Consider the following 22,077-nt stretch of genomic DNA (forward strand, 5'->3'; position numbering starts at 1 on the left):
GGTGGTAGACCGCTTAGGTCTTCCGCGTCCCGTCCAGGGACCAGACATGGAGATTCCAGAGGTCTGGGCGCGGGTGCCAGAGGGTGCCCCGTCCCTGAGAAAGAAGGTCCTTCCTCAGGGGAATTCACCAGGGGGGAGCTGTCGCAAGGAGCGTGAGGTTCGAGAACCACTTCTGGGTGAGCCAGTAGGGTGCTACCAGGACGACCTGCTCCTCGTCCTCCCTGACCTTGCACAGGGTCTGTGCAAGCAGGCTCACTGGGGGAAACGCATATTTGCGTAGGCCAGGGGGCCAGCTGTGTGCCAGCGCATCTATGCCGAGGGGAGCCTCGGTGAGGGCGTACCAGAGCGGGCAATGGGAGGATTCTTGGGAGGCGAACAGGTCCACCTGTGCCCATCCGAATCGACTCCAAATCAGCTGGACCACCTGAGGGTGGAGTCTCCACTCTCCCCTGAGGTAAATCTGCCATGACAGTGCGTCCGCTGTAGTGTTGAGGTTGCCCGGGATGTGAGTGGCTCGCAGCGACTTGAAGTGCTGCTGACTCCGGAGGAGGAGACGGCGGGCGAGTTGTGACATACAGTGAGATCGCAGACCGCCTTGGCGGTTGACATATGCTACCCCTGCCGTGCTGTCCGTCCGAACTAACACGTGCTTGCCCTGGTACAACGGCCAAGCAGAATTGCCAGTAACTCGAGGTAGTTGATGTGCCAATGCAGTCGCAGGCCTGTCCAGAGGCCGGCGGCTGCATGCCCGTTGCAAACAGTGCCCCAGCCCGTTTTGGAGGCGTCTGTCGTGACCACGATGCGCCTGGAGACCAGTTCTAGAGGAACACCTGCTCGTAGAAATGAGAGGTCGGTCCAAGGGCTGAAAAGACGGTGACAGACTGACGTAATGGCCACGTGGTGTGTCCTGTGGCGCCATGCCCATTTCGGGACTCGAGTCTGGAGCCAGTGCTGAAGCGTAAGGCGTGCCGTCAAGGAGACTGAGTCCAACTCCAAACCGAGAAAAGAGATGCTCTGAACCTGGAGGAGCTTGCTCTTTTCCCAGTTGACCTGAAGCCCTAGTCGGCTGAGGTGTGAGAGCACCAGGTCCCTGTGTGCGCACAACACGTCTCGAGAGTGAGCTAGGATTAGCCAGTCATCGGGATAGTTGAGAATGCGAATGCCCATCTCCCTTAACGGGGCAAGGGCAGCCTCTGCGATCTTCGTAAAGACGCGAGGTGACAGGGACAGGCCGAAAGGGAGGACTTTGTACTGATATGCCTGACCCTCGAACGCGAACCGCAGGAAGGGTCTGTGTCGAGGAAGGATCGAGACATGAAAGTACACATCCTTCAGGTCTACCGCCACGAACCAATCTTGATGCCGGACGCTCGCCAGAATGCGTCTTTGCATCAGCATCTTGAACGGGAGTCTGTGTAAAGCCCGGTTCAGTACTCGCAGGTCCAAGATTGGCCGCAACCCACCGCCTTTTTTTGGTACGATGAAGTAGGGGCTGTAAAACCCTTTCTTCATCTGGAGGGACAGGTTCTATCGTGTCCTTCCGTAGGAGGGTAGCGATCTCTGTGTGCAAGGTGGTGGCGTTTTCGCCCTTGACCAAGGTGAAGTGAACACCGCTGAACCTGGGCAGGCTCCTGGCGAAGTGAATCGCGTAGCCGAGTCGGATGGTCCGGATCAGCCACTGTGACGGATTGGAAAGCGCAAGCCACGTGTCCAAATTCCGCGTGAGGGGGACCAAGGGGACAACGTCATCAGACGCACTGGCAGGTGGGACCTCGTGGCGGGGAGGAGTGCGAGGTGCCATAGCACGTCGTGGCCGTGCTGAGTCTAGGGACATCTAAGCACTTACCTGGCTCCTTGTGACCACCCCCGGAACAGCCTGGGACAGGGCAGAAAGAGGCCTGTCCTCGTAACCCGTGGAGGCTGCCACATCGGGGGTGGCTGTGTGCCACAGCTGGGCGCTCAGGGGAGGAAAGGGCACCGCTGGAGCGCCAATCCTGCAAGAAAAAGCCCATGGACGGTAGTCGTGGTGATGACCGTACACACCGGGTATGTGACCCAGAGAGGAAGGAAGCCGCACTTTTGCTGAACTGTTGGGTACCGCAGCCACTTGGGCGTGCGGCGAAATCAAACAAAAAGGCAACAAAAGATTTTCCACCCAGCCCTCCACCAGGGGATGGAGTGGTCTTCCTACCAGCTCCACGTGAGTGGGTTCCCTCGTCCCTGATTTGCCCGTCTCAGGGGTGCTTCGAGGACCTCCGTGGGTTCTTCGTCGCCCGGAGGGCGAGGTCGGAGCGCAGTTCCTGCATCAAATCTAGGGTGGAACTACCCTCGTGCAGTTCTTTCAGTGCCTTGGCTTGGTTGACCTGCAGGAGAGCCATGGTGTGCAGGGCAGAGGCGGCTTGTCCAGCAGCAATGTAGGCTTTAACCGTCAGGGATGACGTGAGCCTACATGGCTTGGACGGGAGCTTAGGGCGTCCACGCCAGGTGGCGGCGCTCTGCGGGCATAAGTGCACCACGAGCGCCTTATCCACCAGGGGAATCGCTGTATAGCCCCTGGCCGCCCCGCTATCGAGGGTAGTGAGAGCGGGGGAACTGCAGAGTCGGGGCCGGGCAGTGAAAGGTGCCTCCCATGACTTCATCAGCTCCTCATGCACGTTGGATGATTTCAGAGGTGTAGTGCTTGTCGAGGGAAAGCAGTGACAGTCTTTCAGCAAAGTGAGCTTCTGTGAGAGCTGTTCAGTGATGAAAAGGTGATTGTTTAACAACTAGTGGCGGATGCGTTTGCAAATGAAAACGCATGCCAATGCATCAACTGTTTGAGAGGGAGGGCTCATACTCCGATCTGAACGGGAGCTAATTCTATATATGAAAGAGTGGGTTTGCTCACAGCATTCAAACGGGCGAGCCCAGCAGGTAAACGAATGGGGACCCACACGGCGTTCGGATGTGAGAGCCCACTCTGCACTTCAAAAGGGAGAGCCCACGATACAAATACACGTGAGTTGGCTCACACAGCTTTCGAACGGAAGAGCTCTCACTGCGACTCGAACAGGAGATCCCGGGATGCATTCGAACGGGCGAGCCCTCACTGTGAATTGGATGGGAGAGCCCACAGCTGGAATGTGTAAGCTCACTCAGCACTCGAATGGGAGAGCCCTTGGCTGAAGCCTGGGAGCTCATGCAGAATTCAAACGGGAGAACCCACGACTGTAGCACGGTAACTCACACCTTGCTCGAATGGGAGGGCTAGGCACTGCGCTCGAATGATAGACTTAGTTCTCTAGAGGTCATGGAATGGGCAGAATTTGAGCAGCGAATGATGGCCGAGTTTACGTTGCTTGTACTATAAATGGAGTCATTTATCCGTATATGCTTATGAACGCATGCGCACAGGAATGTTATAAACGAACGTTGGCTACGAGCAGCATGTGCTTGAATGCCCATATATGTGCTCTTTTGTTGGGCGAGAACGAGAAGATTGCAGGTGATTCCTGTTAGGCAAATTAGCAAATTACGACTTGGTGAGCCTTTTTGATATGAAAAAATTTGATCTGATGTAGCTATGGAATGCACCTGAAGACAAACAACTAAGAGATTGGATTTGCTGCTCTGGAAGACCACCTTTTTGGGTGGCTGTGGTTGCTGCTCCGATACAAAATGAATGACTGGAAAACTGGTTTGAGTGGGTTTTTAATTTGGGATCTTCTGTATGCTAGAAAGGATATGAGAGAATAATAAGGTTGAATGGGATTGGGCAAACTGAAAATGTAAATGTAATGTCCTTTTTAACTTGGTCTGTTTTACTCTGTTTAATAAAGAATGTGATGGTTTTGTTGTCAAGTATTTGTAAGTCAGAAAATGTTGGGTGTACATTTGGATAAAATTTTTAGCTTGTTGTGAGTTCAGAGCAGCAGAGAAAGCCAAAGTAGGCTAGATTATACATTGCATCAAACGTTCAAGCTGTATTAACTGAGTGATAGCCGAGTCGCAGGGAAGAGATGCATTTGCTTAACAGGTCGATGGTTAAAGGCTATCTAGCATCGGAGTGAACAAGTTGAGATTTTTGGGAGGATTTTGGGAGGTTTGGGAGTTACTTATTGCGGGATAGGAGTTTCGAAAATTAATTTATAAAAAGTGGATGCCACTTAGATAGCCTTTAATAGATCCAGCTTGGAAATCTTTTAAATAGTTGAGATATGAAACAAAAGAAGAGATGGATAGTAAGGAAAAATCTGGAAACTACAATTTGTAGGTTTGGTGGAATTGTTTGAAACATTTTCAAGTGGTCCAATAGGTTTGGAGAGTTCTAGGGGAAATAGCTAGAATTATGGAGTCAAGAGATGCGAAATGGAGGAGTTTGAGGGGATGATTTACGGGAAGATCAGCTCCGAACAGGAAGGAACTGAGACTGGTGTCAGGTCCACTTCTGGAACCAATGCTCTGAATTTCTGTAAAGAAAAGTGAGAAAGGGAGTCAGATATTTGGTTTTTGGATCCCGGGACGTCCTTGGCTGTGATAATAAATTAATTACAGGCTGAGATCCAAATTAGGTGCCTTAGGAAAGGCATCAATTCAGGGGAATGGGAACGACCTTTATTAATACAGTGTGCTGTAGCTTTGTTATCGCAGTGGACTAAAATGCTTTTTGAAGTCCATTCTTTCCCTCACAAGAAGGCTATGACGACGAGCAGATACAATATGAACAATGCAGAAGAGGCTACAGACTGCAGGAGATTCAAGAGTTTGGGAGGCCAAGTGGACGCAAACCAGCGAGCTTGATAATATCCTCCGAAGCCGGCAGAGGGGGCGGCATCGGTAAACAGTTGGATATCATCTAGATGGGAGAGACAGTCATCGTAGAAGAAGGTAAATCCGTTCCATTGTTTAAGCAAAGTAATCCAAAGCGTTAGCTCATCGCAACAGGTGAGTTTAGAGTTATTGTGTCATCTAATGCATGAACAGCAGAGGCAAGAGAAAGGAGGTGGGAGATGAAAGGGGGACCTTGAGGAATTATGCGCATAGCGAAGTTTAGATGGCCAAGGAGGGAGAGGAGCTCTCGTTTGGAGCAGTTTTGTCTAGATAAGAGGTTGGATGAGATTAGAATTATTCTATCAATTTTCTCTGTAGGCAAAGAGCCTTGGAATTAATTTGAGTCAAGATGGATGCCTAAAAACTCAATGGAAGTAGCTGTACCTGCTGTTTTTTCTTGTGTGATGGGAATTCCCAGGTCAGAGAAAATTTTCTGAACAGTGCACAAGTGAGCTGCTGGAATCACTTTGTGGGATAAAATTATGAGAAAATCATCGAGCAGGTGTACTATGTAAGGAATTGCGTGATTGTTAGACAGGATTCAGCAGATCGCTTCAGAGAAAGTGTCAAATATTTTGGGGCTGCTTTTGCAGCTGAATGTTCGACTTACTCCAAAAAGATGCCAGAAGTTGGGGTGGATGGGCATAACTTTAAATGCTGGCGTAATATCGACTTTAGCGAGCCAAGCTCCGTGGCCGATGCTTTTGATCATTTTAATTGTTTGATCGATGCTGTGATAGTGGAGGGAGAATTCTTCAAGAGGAATCAGACTGTTAATGCTCAGATAAGGAGAATTGTGGGGGGCTGAGAGATCAATAATTGTGTGCATTTTTCCTGAAAATTTTGTTTGGTGGCCACCCCGATAGGGCTAATGCGGAATGCTTTTAATGGGGGAGCTTCAAATGGACCGATCATAAGACTTCTTTATGGATGAGGTTATCTACTACCTCTGGTTCAGTGAGTGCAGACTGTAAATTATCACAAATAATAATTGTGGAGGGTAGGCTGTCTAGTCAGGGATTAAAGCCAAGTTTAAGACCGGACAGCAGATAATTGGTAAAGTGAGTGTCAGGGTGATTAGCTAATTCTTTAGCTAGGTAGGAGACATTAACAGGAGTAGAGAGATATTTTTCTCTGGTTTCAAGGCAGATGGAGTGGGTATGTGCACTGCCACAATAATTACAAACATGCAGGAAATGACATCGCTGCCTATTACAACTACCATCGTTAAAATTATTGCAAACCTTTCTGCCTGAAGAAAAGTGAACTACTCTGCTGCAGAAATATCGCCGCAGTCTATTAGCTGATTCAAATCACCAGGAGGGAAGAGAGATAGGAGTGCAGAGAGGTCTATTTCGGCACCTGAAAGAATTTGAGCTCGAGTATTATTAGCAATATTTTAGGAGTTGTTAGGAGGCTCCATTGCAGTGGCATTCATGAGAATGGCCAGGGGTGTTGCTGTGTAGAGGGTGTAAGAAGGACGAGCCTGCAGCGAAGTGCTGGGAGGAAATGGAGCCTGGGCCATTGTCACTTGCGGAGGCAGGCTCACGTTAGAGTTGGCTCCTGAGATAGGCAGATTGGTAGGATAGAAGATAGTAGGCAGAACAGAAGCAGGAAAATACAGAACTGGAGCGATTGACACTTGTGGAAGCAGTCTCACTCTAGGTTCAGCTCCAGTTACCAACAGGAAAGAAAACAGAGGAGGGTTAGAGATAGCTGATTGGATAGACGGAGCCTGAGATGTGGAAGTGAGGCAGAAAGGGAGGGGGAGGAGATTCTTGAATTGAAGCGCCCGGCGAATGGCAGAGCTGTGTTGGGGAGAGGCTGGAGAGGAAGAGAGAGTAGATGAGAACATTGGCCTTTTCTAGTGCAGGATGAAGACAGGGTCGAATCTGAGTTAAAACCTTGATTTTGGTGAGTGGAAGCGGCCGAAAACTGTGATGATCTGGAAGTTCCAGGGGATTTTTTGACGATCTGAATTAAGACTGTGGTAATAGGGGCATGGCCGAGCAACAACTGTGGAAAAAGAAGCATTTCAAGGTGCTCCTTCAGGCCCAAGTGGAGGACTGGCAGGTGTTTTTGAGCTTGCTGCCCCAGGAGGGGGCTTCAGCCATAACCCCAGCAGCAGGACCCCATGTGATGCTCGTGAAGATAAAACCACAGGAAGACCTGAAAACCTTCCTGGAGCTCTTCGAGCATACGGCCAGAGTCCTGAAGTGGCCAGGCTCACAGTGGGTGGTCCATCTGCTACTGCTGCTGTCTGGGGTAGCTCAGATCGTGGCACAACAACTCCCAGTGTCAACCTCCTGGAGTATTCCAATTTGAATAAAGCCATCCTGCAATGGGTTGGCCGCAGCCCGGAACAGCACCGCAAGCGTTTCCGCACAATGATGCTGAGCAAGGTCGGTCGCCCATTTGCCTTTGCACAACAGCCCCGTGATGCCTGCCAGCAGTGGTTGCTTGCTGAGGAGGAGGGCGATGCTGACAACATCATCAACATCTTGGTGCTGGAGCAGTTCGTCTCCCAACTGCCGAAGGGGATGTTGGAGTGGGTCCAGTGCAACTGTCCGGTGTCACTGGAGGAGGTGATCCAGTTGGCTGAGGACCATATAGCGGTGTATCCTGGGGACAGCAAGCCTTTCTCTCTCTCTCTCCCTCTTTCTCCCTTTCCTCCCCCTCCTTTTCAGCTCGTCCTGTTCCTGCTCCCCAGAAACAGGGAATTCCTTCCCCAAAACCGGTTCCCCTGTCCCGTGGGCCATTCATCTCGCTGGCTTTCCCTAAACCTCTCCGATCTTCCCCACAGGCTGGTGAATCCACTGCCGCAGTTGTGGGCGTGAAGTCTGGGCCGGTCTGCTGGAGTTGCGGGGTTGTGGGGCATTTCCAGGACAGATGCCCCACGATGAAGGTGGAGACATTGGTCCAGGACCCCGACGCACCACAGGCCGCCCCTGATCGAGCACGAGCATATACCTGTGAGTATAAAGGGGGGTACATATCAAGCCTTGGTGGATTCATTTTGTAATCAAACCTCCATTTGCCAAAGCTTGATTCAGTCCGAGGCGTTAGATACAAGCCAGCGGGTGAAGGTAAGGTGTGTGCACGGGGATGTTCACAATTACCCATTAGTGACATCACCCATCCACTAATCTTGGTTACGAATTGGCCAGCATTTACAGCTTTATTGAGAGAAATTTGTGTGGATGGGTCCTGTAACAAAGTGTCTTGGTGTGTGATTTGCGATTCACAGGCCATCTACTTCAGCTCCATGTCAGAATGACGTAAGGGAGGTGGAAGTTTCGGCTTCCCCAGCCTTTACAGGATTCCTTGCAGGGGATATCCCTCTGGAGCAGATGCGAGACGAGACCCTTAGGCATGCCTTTGATCAAGTGAAAGTGATTGATGGTCAACATCTCCAGCCAGACATCATGCTCGCATATCCATATTTTTCAATTATCAAGGAAATTTTATTCCAGATGGCTCATTACAATCCGATGGCAGGTCACTTAGGGCATGAAAAAACACTGCACCATCTAATGGTTGTTTCTATTGGCCGGGCATTCACGGGGGTGTTCGCAGATGGTGTGTGACATGCCGTGAATGTCAGCTGGTGAATCTGCTGGCGACCCCATGAGCACCATTGCATCCCCTTCCGTTGATCGAGGTCCCCTTTGAACTAATTGGTATGGACCTCGTTGGGCCATTAGAGCGGATGGCACGCAGGGATTCCAATATCCATTAGCAGTGCCTCTGTGCAACATTTCAACACATAGTGTTGTGGAGGCACTCTTCAGAATAATCTCCCGAGTGGGGATTCTGAAAGAAATCCTAACTGATCAAGGCACAACGTTTATGTCACGTACACTATGCAAACTGTATGAATTAATGGGGATTAAATTGATCGGACCAGCGTTTATAACCCCCAAATGGACGGCTATGTCGAGTGATTAATCAGACACTAAAAAATATGATTAATACGTTCGTGCACGAAGATGCTCAAAATTGGGACAAATGGCTCAAGCCCCTATTATTTGCAGTTCAAGAAGTCCTGCAAGCCTCCACAGGGTTCTCCCCATTTGAATTATTGTAAGGGTGTCGACCGCACGGCGTGCTCGACGTCCTAAGGGAAAATTTGGAGGAGGGACCTTCAAACAACAAAATTGAAATTCAATATGTTCTTGACCTGAGAACAAAACTCCACACACTGGGGCAATTAACACAGGAGAATTTGCTCCAGGCTTAAGAACGTCAAAGCCGGTTGTATAATTGGGGTACTTGGCTATGGGAATTTGCACCAGGAGATAAAGTTCTTGTATTACTGCCCACATCGAGCACTAAATTACTCACCATGTGGTAAGGGCCCTTTGAGGTCACACAGCGAGTCACGGAAATCGATTATGAGGTTAAATGAATGGATAGAGGTGGAGCACATCAGATTTACCACCTCAATCTCCTAAAACCGTGACTTTCGTGATGGTGGTTCCAGAAAGGGAGGAGCTCAGATCGGAGATGAACTTAAAAGCCACATATCGAGTCACCCTCTCAACGTCACAAGACAGGGAAGTTGCCAGGCTGCAAGGAGAATTCTCTGATGTGTTCTTGCCTCTTCCCGGTTGTACGAATCTCATAGAGCACCATATCGAAACAACCCCAGGTGTAGTGGTACGCAGTCGTCCCTACCAGTTACTCGAGCACAAAAAAAGTAGTTCGGGAATAAATAAAGGCCACACTAGATAGGGGGGTAATAGATGAATCCCACAGTGACTGGGCCAGTCCGGTGGTATTGGTTCCGAAGAGTGACGGTTCGGTCCGTTTCTGTGTGTATTATAGAAAAGTAAATGCGGCGTCTAAATTTGATGCATACCCAATGCCTCAGATTGATTAAATGCTCGATCGGTTAGGCGTGGCTCACTTTTATTCAGCACTGGATTTAACGAAGGGATATTGGCAGATCCCCTGAACTCCCATGTCCCATGATAAAACGTCATTTTCCACACCATTTAGCTTACACCAATTTTTCACCCTCCCTTTCGGTTTGTTTGGGGCCCCGGCTACGTTTCAGCAGCTCAAGGATAGAATCCTCAGACCGCACTCTGCTTACATCACTGTCTATCTGGATGACAACATTATTTACAGTAACAATTGGCTGTGGCACCTGCGGTCTGTCCTGAAGTTGCTGAGATGGGCGGGACTCACGGCAAACCCTAAGAAGTGTGCAATTGGATGGGTGGATGTATGGTATCTGGGCTCCCACTTAGGTCAAGGACAGGTGCGGCCCCAAATTGATAAGACTTGAGCAATTGGAGCCTGCCCGAGACCTAAGACCAAAAAGGAGGTGAGACAGTTCCTGGGGCTGGCTGGCTATTATCATAGGTTTGTGCCTAATTATTCGACCATCACCTGATCACTGACTAATCTTACTAAAAAGGGGGCACCAGAACCAGTCCAGTGGATGGCATCATGTCAGCAGGCATTCACGCAAGTTAAAGCTGCACTTTGCATCAGGCCGTTATTGCACTCTCCTGACATCTCTCTCCCTTTTATCTTGTAGTTGGGTGCATCAGACAGGGGGTTGGGAGCGGTACTGTCCCAGATGGTGGAGGGGAGGAGTGCCCTGTGCTGTAAATTAGTTGCAAGCTCTCAATGAAAGAGACTAAGTACAGCACAATCGAGAAGGAGTGTTTGGCCATCAAGTGGGCGGTCCTCACCCTCCGGTACTGTTGGGACGTGCTTTCATCCTCTGTTCGGACCACGCCCCGCTCCAGTGGCTCCATCGCATGAAGGATGCCAATGCGCAGATCACTCGTTGATATCTTGCTCACTAGCCATTTAAATTTGAGGTGGTCCACAGGGCGGGGCGCAGATGGCTGTTGCGGATTTCCTCTCCAGTAATGAGGGGGGAGAGGGTTTGTAAGTAAGTGACAGGCCGGATGGCTCCCCGGCCTGAGTTGGGCAATGGTGGTATGTGGTGATAGGGGCATGGCCGAGCAACGTCTGTGGAAAGCGAGCCAGAGAGAGTGAGTACATTAAGGATTGACACCTGTGAGAAATCACCTCTTACAGCTATTTTGTGTTTGCAGTGAGAGTGGAGAGGGATTTAAAAGGGCAGTCCAGACCGCCGGGAGAGAGAGAGAGAGAGAGACGCACAAAGCTGTGTGTGTGTGTTTGAGTGTTAGCTGAAAGCAACAAGTTTTTGTGAAAATAAAGAGACTTACGTTGGATTGTTATCCGGCTCCCTCTTCTTCCTTTGGAGAGAGTTAAGAACCTCTTATAATTGACCAATTGGTGTGTGAGAAGGCGGGACTTACAAAGAGGGGTTAAAGCAATACAAATATGTGCACACACACAATTAAGTATTAGATCAGATGCACATCATAATGCAACTAAAGCCGAATCCCAGACATTTTCACAAATTTAGTAATCCCGGCCGGACCCTTTTTTAAGGTCTGAAAAAGAGGACGTATGGTCACCCTAGAATTTGGAAATGTTTGGAATGGCTGGATGGGCCGGAGGAGTGGACGCAGTTGATGTGGAGGATTGAGATGGTCTCGAATGAGGTGGCGATGGGAGACTCCAGCGTCTAGGAGTATGGGAGCCTGCACAGGTGGGCTGACGACCCCCGGAACGACGTCAGTAGTTCAGTGGCTGTGTTGGTGGATGGAGACACAGTCCTGGGTTCGATGGGTTGTGATGAAGTCTTGGCGAGTTCAAAGGATTCTTGGTCAGACAAGAAGAGCTCTATTTCGGACATGTTTGTGGGCTTGAGGGCGGGGTCAAATGCCGGAAGGACAGTCATAGAACGGAGGTAAGCCACGGCTTATATATGCTTACTCCAGTGGCTGATTGATTTAATCAAGTGTCTAACATAAGTTTCAATAACCATGATCAATATAATTAAAATATCTGTACAACATCGAGGTTTTCATAATTGGAGTCAGTTGAAATTAATAAGAGAATTAAACTAAAATGGCAAACAAATTCTAACAGTTCAAGTGTTATTTCAGCGTATCAGAAAAGACAGTAACACATAAGATATGTTCTGCCATTCCATTGGATAGTGTCATTGGACTAGTGGGTAGTTTCTTACATCACAAACCCCTAAATCTCTCAGATGTTCCAATTAGTTAAGGTTCTTGACAATAGAATGCAAGACCTTTCTGAACAGTCAAACTGTTTCAAAATTAACACGGAAATATGGTAGACAGAGAAACATAGGGATTTGAATGAGCGTTCATCTGATTTTCCTTAAGTTTAATGTCGAACCCAGACCCCATACCTAATCCTAAGGCCACATCCAGGCCACCAAAGGTATGCTTGAGTAAATATTTAGATATATAATCCTGAAAAAAAAAAGTAATATAGATGTGCTTGAGGAATTTGCAAACTTTAATTCATGAGCCAAGACATTTGCAGAATTCTTTTATTAAGAAACAATGCCATGAACCTTGCAAACTTGGGCAAATCTGGCAACTGTTTTTTCTCATAATTACCTATTTTGGTCTATTTACAGCCTATTATCTTCTTAACTAACTTAAAACACCAGCCAAATTAATAATAGGATATTAAACTGTCAGTTGTATACAATGTGCATCGAACTACGGAAAGCTGCAAGGTACAATTTTTTTTAAATAACGTTTTAAAGTACATAGTGTTAAAAGCACACGACTTATGATTATTGAGTTTGTGGGACCTTTTAGTTTAGTTTCAGTAATATTTAAATATTTACTTGACACTCCATAGATGTAACATTACAATTTTTATTATAAAGTGTATTATATTCCGATATTTCTTTAAAGGATGGCCCCATACTAATCCACAAAGGTTTGGGCGAAGCCCCGAATATCAACTTACCCTAGAACCACCTCTGGTCAATAATAATAAATTTTCGTTTGGAAACGCATTGAATTTCACTACATTTACGACTCTCATCCACAATGGAACTGTGTGTTTTTTTTTCCATGGAAGAAAATAGACATACTTTGGAAAACAATGACATTAGGAAACTGAAAATGGATTAGAATGGATGTGGCCTAAAACTAACCATAAAGTCATATCCCTTACTCAAACCCTAAACGTAACAATGAATTTACTATGAAAATATGTTTAGAAACAAAAACATAGTTGCTTGGAACAAGACAATGGAATCATGTTTCAGGTTAATTACATACAGTATATCAGCAATTTTCTGGGCATAAATAAATATGGAATGAGTAATAGAATTTGTTTATGGACATTTTTTCTTAAGATAAAGTGTTGCATGGAAGGCTAATATAAAATTTGATGCCTGTATTGTCTCGATTTGAAACTCTATTTGTTGAATGGTTGGTCTCAATGGAAATAAAAACTTGCACCCTTTTCATACCAAGTCGTAAGATATCTTACGTTGCAAAGTATTATGAGCTTTCATGACACTCTGTTACAATATCCCAAAGTCACCTTTGTAACTCTACATAGAATGCAGTCCTATAAGTATGTTTCTGTCACTCACTGTGGTAGTCAAGCACTTCTTACATCAAGCACAGTCCATTACTGTCCTGCCAGATTTCTAACAATCCATCCCATGACCTCCACACCGTAGAGGACAGACCTGAATAATGCAACATGGGGGAAAATGTGTTAATTATTAATAACATGATAATGCAAAGTGTTACTGGACAACATGGCAGGACATGGGCAGAGTCCTCTGGACAACCCTGGGTGTTGCATCACCTGTGGAGTGTGACTGGATTGGCAGATTAAGGCCACATCCAGACTAATATGTTTTCGTTTGAAAACGCATCTTTTTCTCTACGTTTTGGCCTTCTGTCCGAAGTGAGATGGCAGTGGTAGCTCAGCGGTTAAGGCTCTGGGTTACTAATCAGAAGGTCGGGGGTTCAAGCCCCAGCACTGCCAAGATGCCACTGTTGGGCCCTTGAGCAAGGCCCTTGACCCTATCTGCTCCAGGGGTGCCGTATCATGGCTGACCCTGCACTCTGACCCCAGCCTAGCTGGGATATGTGAAAAAAAGAAGAATTTCACTGTATATGTGCAAATGTATAATGTGTGATAAATAAAGAAAATTATTATAATTATAATGTTTTTGACATTGAAAACACTCTCCCATTAAGTTTGAAAATGCCATCTTCGCCCTGTAGTGTGACAGTTATGTGATACATTCTAAATCTGTTAGCACTGTTGTTGTGGCTGGTATTCACTTTGATAGCGTTGTTAAAGATAAATGTTACTTTGTACAACCTTCACATTGCATTTCTACCAGAATAAATGAGAATAATAATAATATGGAGATAGACTAGTTTCCTTTTTCTCTAATAGTTTGCTCAGATTCTCTCTTGAACCGTCAGATCCTGCCAGAAGACGATGATGTCAGGGGAGAGTAACCTACCCCTACAGCAGGACAGGACCTAAACTGGTGGTGAAGGGGTGAATGGGGTTGAAAACAATGCACATGATGAGCGATAACCGACAGCTGCAAAGTTATAAAGAAGATGCTGGATTATGATTGGATGAGATGCCTGAATTGAATGAATGGTGTATGCCACTACAAGTCTTCCTGACAGAACTACCGCTATGTTTTCATTTCTTCAAAGGTGACGGGAAAGTTACCCAGAGTTGCTGTCCGCTGTCATGTGTGAGCCATTACTGGTTTACTTATGGCACAGCACAACCCATGTGTGTGTTCACAAACAAAAACTTCATAAAGAAAGTTGTCTGTACATTGAACTCATTGTTCAACAACTACACTGTGCTAGCTGTTTTTTTCCAAGCTGTTTTTCTGTTTTCAAGCTTTTTTCTGTCCAACATACAAGAGACTGAGATGAGATTATATATACAAAACATTTTGACCATACAAAATAAATATTTTAAAGAATATTTATAACACTCCAGATATTAACCCAAGATAATTTAAAATGTATTAGTTACTGATAGCACATGATTTAAAGAGTTCATTAATGCATTAATCATTAATACATGAATACATTAACAAAACAAATAATAATAATACTTTTCAGCAATTATAGACTGATTTATACAGGGAGGTTTAACAGTTTCTTTTATCAAGGAATTTTGTATGGCACAAAAAAAAAATTTGAATATCACTGACATTCCACAAAGATAGAGAGAGAAAGGAATGTACAGTAAAGGGTTCCTGGCTTTGCTCAAAGTAGGATCTATACTCTTATCCACAAGCCACATGTTATGAGTTACATTCAAACCTGCAGATAAAGCCCTTATCATCTCCAAACATGCCTATAACTTGTTTCCATCTTTTCACAGCACATCATGTGATCTTTCCAGCTCACCATTAGTCCGAGAAGCTAGTTGAATACCTATATTAAGAAAGCGTGAACAGAGCAAGACCAATGCAGTGTTAGAAAATTAGTAAAGCACTTGACCCTAAGGCTTACTGCTCTACCCTCAGCATGTATTACTGTACAAAACACATTAATTGAAACAAGTTTATTTGTATTATTATTTCTCTGTTCAGCATTGTCTGAATATGAAACAGGCATGTCATCCATGACGAGGGTCAGCTGAATTATTTTAAATATTATTTGACTGCCTGTATGCTCACTGCAATCTGTTTGTTTGGCCCCTGAGCTTTACCCCCAGTCATATGATTATTAATTTAATAATGCTATCATTTCATTGGTGTTCTGAATAAATCAAGCAACCAGGAACAAATTCCATTTCAATAGCCACATGTGTTCTTGTGTTATTACATTTGAACAACATCATTCTGGCTAGGGCAGCACGATTATAGCAAAAATCGTAATTGTCGATTATTGCCCTTGATACTGTAATCGTGATAATTAATGTCGATTAAAATATTAAATTACCGTGACATCACAAATTAAGCAACCGTGCGGTTCTGCAAGTAGCAGATTTCAATGTTGGATATGAGCAGCGCTCCAGTTTCTTTTAAGCATATTTTAAGCATTAAATATTGTAAAAATGTTTGTTAATGTTAGGCCAAATAAAAATTATTTTAAAAGGATATCTATGGTATAGAATAAATTAAATTATTGTTAAAATACTGCTTAAATTATTAGTCCACGTACAGGAAATAATATGACATATTCAATATTCAAATTATCAACAGCCGATTTAAATTGACCAAATTACTTATTGCGTTCAGTAAGCCCTTTGGTGGCGAGACAGGGTATATTGGAAATTAAAAACAGTCATTTGCGATCGGAGTTTGTGAGATTCGTGAAAATTGTAAAAATCTTTTATTAGAGCAGACGCGATAACAATGACGGTGATTCCTGAAATATGCTATTCATGCCATATTCTTTATGTTGGCTACACCTCCAAAACAAATTTAGAAGAGTTAAGCTGAATTACTTTATTGCTATTTTGTACAAATCAAATTCACATTGGCCTACTTATTAACATGACAATAAATTGTACACAGAAATCGAGCAACGTGATAAACTCTCCCATTACAATGACTGCTGTCACTCACTGCAGGTTTACACTGTTTGAGATCTGCATTTCAATGCGAGCTCAGTGACGCTCCATACAAAGTTCTGCACTCTCGCGAAAGCTCTCATTAAAAACTAAGCTGTCTAATCAGCATAATAAATCAATTATTTACTTCCCTTGTCTATGTCTTGATTAGAATGGGAGCGTTTTACTTTTGTTGTGTTGCTCATTTGCAGTATATTCTACGTTCAAAGCGAGCGGTGCAATATGCCATGAATGCAAAATAATTCCAAAGTGCTTTTCGCTCTTGTTCTACAGCTTCTTTTCGAGTGTCAGGTGATGTTTCTTCAGTATAAATTTCCGTGTGCCACCGCGAACAGAGGTGGAACATAAAGCAAGCATCTGGGCATTCAGCCGGTTTAAAACTTGCGCATTAGGATCAGTTGTCATTACTGATAGGAAGGAGGACTAATTTAAGCGGCTCTGATTGGCCATTGCCGTTTCATTGCTCAACAGACATTGGCAGGGTTGGGAGGGTTACTTTTAAAATGTATTCCACTACAGATTACAGAATACATGCTGTAAAATGTAATTTGTAATGTATTCGTTAGATTACTCAAGGTCAGTAAAGTATTCTAAATACTTTGAAATACTTCTTCAGCACTGGTAGATTTTTTAACATGTTTTGACTATAAGTCAAAATACACATGTTAAAAATACATTCTCTTAAAAACCTAAATATCTTATGCAGTGTTTTTTCTAAAACAAGATTAATCTAATTGATCTTGTTTTAAGGATTTTTAGATATTTTTACAGGAAAACATTAAAACAATTTTTTAAATTTTTTGCCCTAATATCAAAGGTCTTACTAGAATAAAAGAAATTAAGATCCAACGTGAATTTTCTTGGTAAAAAATACGATCGTGCCTGGTAACGTGCATGTAAAATGGCTAGAAATAGCATTTTAGCTTAGCATAAAGCTGATAATTTACACAAGGTTTATTTCTATTTCTTCTGCGCCAAACTTACTCAAACTTAATTCTCTGTCTGCTCATATGAATGTAACGCATCATAAGAAAGTGTTTCACCACTGTTCAAATGCACTTTGGATCACATCATTTATATGTATAAATGTTTTCCATCTGAAAGGACTAAATATTAAATGAAACAAATGACAATAAAATGCAAAGTAGCCTGCTTGAATACATGTCAGTGTGGTTGTATTGTGTCCACTTGTTTACCCAACAGAAAAGCAACATATTAATAATAATAATAATAATAATAATAATAATAATAATAATAATAATTTAAAATTTAATTTAAAAAATAAATAAATAATAATAATTAATCAAAACACTCTTCCTTTATATATATATATATATATATATATATATATATATATATATATATATATATATATATATATATATATATATACAGTTGTGCTCAAAAGTTTGCATACCCTGGCAGAAATTGTGAAATTTTGGCATTGATTTTGAAAATATGACTGATCATGTCTTTTATTTAAGGATAGTGATCATATGAAGCCATTTATTATCACATAGTTGTTTGGCTCCTTTTTAAATCATAACGATAAAATAAATCACCCAAATGGCCCTGATCAAAAGTTTAAATACCTTTGAATGTTTGGCCTTGTTACAGACAAACAAGGTGACACACACAGGTTTAAATGGCAATTAAAGGTAAATTTCACACACCTGTGGCTTTTTAAATTGCAATTAGTGTCTGTGTATAAATAGTCAATGAGTTTGTTAGCTCTCATATGGATGCACTGAGCAGGCTAGATACTGAGCCATGGGGAGCAGAAAAGAACTGTCAAAAGACCTGCGTAACAAGGTAATGGAACTTTATAAAGATGGAAAAGGATATAAAAAGATATCCAAAGCCTTGAAAATGCCAGTCAGTACTGTTAAATCACTTATTAAAAAGTGGAAAATTCGGGGATCTCTTGATACCAAGCCAAGGTCATGTAGACCAAGAAAGATTTCAGCCACAACTGCCAGAAGAATTGTTCGGGATACAAAGAAAAACCCACAGGTAACCTCAGAAGAAATACAGGCTGTTCTGGAAAAAGATGATGTGGTTGTTTCAAGGAGCACAATACTTGAACAAAAATTAGCTGCATGGTCAAGTTACCAGAAAGAAGCCTTTACTGTGCCAATGCCACAAAAAAAGCCCGGTTACAATATGCCCGATAACACCTTGACACGCCTCACAGCTTCTGGCACACTGTAATTTGGGGGGACGAGACCAAAATAGAGCTTTATGGTCACAACCATAAGCGCTATGTTTGGAGAGGGGTCAACAAGGACTATAGTGAAAAGAATACCTTCCCCACTGTGAAGCATGGTGGTGGCTCACTGATGTTTTGGGGGTGTGTGAGCTCTAAATGCATCTTGCCTTTTGTGAAAATTGATGGCAAGATGAATGCAGCATGTTATCAGAAAATACTGGCAGACCATTTGCATTCTTCTGCATGAAAGCTGCGCATGGGACGCTCTTGGACTTTCCAGCACGACAATGACCCTAAGCACAAGGCCAAGTTGACCCTCCAGTGGTTAAAGCAGAAAAAGGTGAAGGTTCTGGAGTGGCCATCACAGTCTCCTGACCTTAATATCATCGAGCCACTCTGGGGAGATCTCAAACGTGTGGTTCATGCAAGACGACCAAAGACTTTGCATGACCTGGAGGCATTTTGCCAAGATGAACGGGCAGCTATACCACCTACAAGAATTTGGGGCCTCATAGACAACTATTACAAAAGACTGCATGCTGTCATTGATACTAAAGGGGGCAATACACAGTATTAAGAACTAAGGGTATGCAGACTATTGAACAGGGGTCATTTCATTTTTTTCTTCGTTGCCATGTTTTGTTTTATGATTGTGCCATTCTGTTATAACCTACAGCTGAATATGAATCCCATAAGAAATAAAAGAAATGTGTTTTGCCTGCTCACTCATGTTTTCTTTAAAAATGGTACATATATTACCAATTCTCCAAGGGTATGCAAACTTTTGAGCACAACTGTATATATATAGGCAAATACATCAAGATGCTTAATTGAGTAACACATTAAGATTGGTACATTGGTACTCAGTGAGTCAAATAAAACTAAGTAGCCTGCACATTTCATCTTGACATGCTGTTTTGCTGAGTAAATACAATATATGTTGCAGTGCTCACTTACTAAAAAGTACTGTAACGGTTAACAAGAAGCATCCCATTTGAATCAAATTAAGCGGCACCCGCCTCTTTTTCTTCTTGTGGTGCTTTAATGCGTTGGTTTGGTAGTGCAAGTTTGCCTTCTCTTCAGCTAGTGATGGGAAGATCGGATCATTTTACTGACCTGAATCTTTGAGTCTCGTTCAGCAAAATGAACGAATCTTTTTTCAAGTCATTTAGTTCATTTTGTTCATTTGAGCAGAATTAAATTAAAATGTTACATTTTCAATAGCCAAATCCCCCCAACATGTCTACTTACACAAACTTTGATTATAGTCCCAATAAGGAAAACATTTATAATGCAGCCAAGGACAAATTATGAGAAAAAAATTATTAGTTCACCTAGTTCTTCTAGTCTGAGTCGTTCGTTATTTTGTCACGTGACAGCCGTATGTGCATAGCATATACGGCTGTCCCGTGACAAATTAACGAACGACTCGGACTAGAAGACTCGAGAGGTGAACTAATCATTTCTGTTTCCTGTGTGTGCAATGCATAGCGTATACGGCTGTCACGTGACAAAAGAACGAACGACTCGGACCGAGTTGAAAGGTGAACTAATCATTTCTGTTTTCTGTACAGTGCCTATGCGGTTTTCACGAAACAAAGAACGGAGGTTGCGCAATGCACATGCGCGGTCAACACAAAATGAATGAATCACTCTCTGAGACTACTCGTTCTTCTGAGTCACATAAAAGATTCGTTCAAAATGAATCCAATAATTTCTTCCACAGAATTTTAGTAAAATCCTTTATAAAAGAGTTGTGAGCCATGAACCAAACCAACCATATATATATATATATATATATATATATATATATATATATATATATATATATTGATAGAGCAACATAATTTGTATTAAAAAGGTTTTTTTTAAAAATAAAGGAAGTTTTTTTTTTTTTTTTATATATGGTGAGAAAGCCCCCAAGGGGGGTATAGTGATGTAATGTAAATATAGGGACAATAGTTAAAGGGCAAAAGTTGTCAACTAAGGCAAATACACCAAGATGCTTTATTGAGTAACAAATTAAGATTGGTACATTCACAAAATAATCACTTCAGAATAGGGTTAACCATTTTCTATTTATTTCAACCACATTTGGAATTTCATGACATCTTAAGTATTTTATAAACAAATAATCTTCATTGTAACTGGATCAGCCAGTGTGAGCCCACTTTGAACATTCTTTATAACAAATCTATTCAAACTCTAAAGAAAAACAATGTTTTATATGAGCCTTTAGCCCCTGAAACAGGGAAGCTTTTTACCCCCATATACTATCCTTTCACTTGTTGGACAGTTATTACAAAACTTTTAATATAATCACCTTGAACAAATCTGAAAATAACAAATAAGTATTTTGTCTCAAAATAAATGTGGGAGTTTCAGAAATTATCATTGGCTCCATAAATTTGCAGTATTTTAAAAATAAAGAAATATAAGATAAAATTACAATTTTAGACATTGCACGCAATTATCTAATGGATCAGGAATAGTTTGCAGTGTGTGTGTGTGTGTGTGTGTGGGGGGGGGGGGGGGGGGGGGGGGTTGATGATGATGATAAAATCAAGAGTGCCTTCTTCCCCGGGGTTCTTTCAGCCCCGTTGTAACCCATGTTTTTCTTTCTTTCTTTACTCACCAAAGCAGGAGTTGACGAACCCATACCACATGCACCCGTGTCTTCCTACCAGCCACCGGCCGCGGATACTGGCCGCGAAGCTGAGCGTGGTGCCGAACAGACACACGAGCATGTCACTCACACTGATATTGAGCAGGAGCATGTTCGCAGGAGTCCGCAGAGTCTTGAATTTACAAAAAAGAACGAGGACGATGAAATTGTTGAGCATGCCGAATATCATTATAGATCCCAAAATAACGGCGACCACATTATGCCCCGTCCGTGATAGTCTCTCTGCCGGAGTGTCGCTCCAGTCTTGATCCAGCGCAGACAGCAAGTCCTCATCGGACCCATTGGAAGCATGACTTAAATTAGCCTCTTCAGAAAACATCTTTGCTTAACATTAGCATTCAGCTCAAATTACTTTTATTGCACGCATGATGCATGGGGATGTTGCCAAGAGCGAGTCAGGAAATTATTTCGGAGCTTCTCCACAAATGAGTGAGGGAATTATAACATCTGACCTTAAGACAATGTTAATTATGTGAAGTTTTGTAAAGGGTCCACATGTAGTCAAGAAGATCAATTCGAGTTTCTTCGACTGGAGTCGTCAAATCCACACAACTGTCTCAACTGAGTGGGAATTAAGTTGCAGGGCTCAGACCCCCAAATAAAAAGGCGCAGTGCTCCTAGTTCATCACAGAATATCCAGAGGTTGCCGCTGTTGCTATAAAGTCACGCCTCCCACTGTACCACTGCTATTTTAAACCACAAATCAATAGGGATTGTTTTCGCAGAAAAAACGACTCTCAAATTTTACTGAGTGAGTCAAATAGAAAAAAGTACTGTAACAGTTAATAAGAAGCATCCCATTTGAACCAAATTAAGCGGCACCGCCTCCTCTTTTTCTTCTTGTGGTGCTTTAATGCGTTGGTTTGGTAGTGCCAGTTTGCCTTCTCTTCAGCACACTTGGAAA

At 43.4% G+C, this 22,077-nt stretch overlaps 1 protein-coding gene across 1 annotated transcript in view; it reads right to left on the reverse strand.

Moving 5' to 3' along the window:
* LOC127446625 (opsin-3-like) overlaps nucleotides 1-21,787 on the reverse strand; it is a 73,333-nt gene extending 51,546 nt beyond the window's left edge. The window contains exon 1 of the mRNA XM_051707702.1: nucleotides 21,123-21,787. Within this exon, the coding sequence (XP_051563662.1) occupies nucleotides 21,123-21,492 (370 nt within the window). The 5' untranslated portion in view covers nucleotides 21,493-21,787. The remainder of the gene's footprint in view (nucleotides 1-21,122) is intronic.
* Between the last annotated feature and the right edge of the window lie 290 nt (nucleotides 21,788-22,077).

Source organism: Myxocyprinus asiaticus, chromosome 9, assembly GCF_019703515.2.
Source record: "Myxocyprinus asiaticus isolate MX2 ecotype Aquarium Trade chromosome 9, UBuf_Myxa_2, whole genome shotgun sequence".
Taxonomy (NCBI): Eukaryota; Metazoa; Chordata; class Actinopteri; order Cypriniformes; family Catostomidae; genus Myxocyprinus; species Myxocyprinus asiaticus.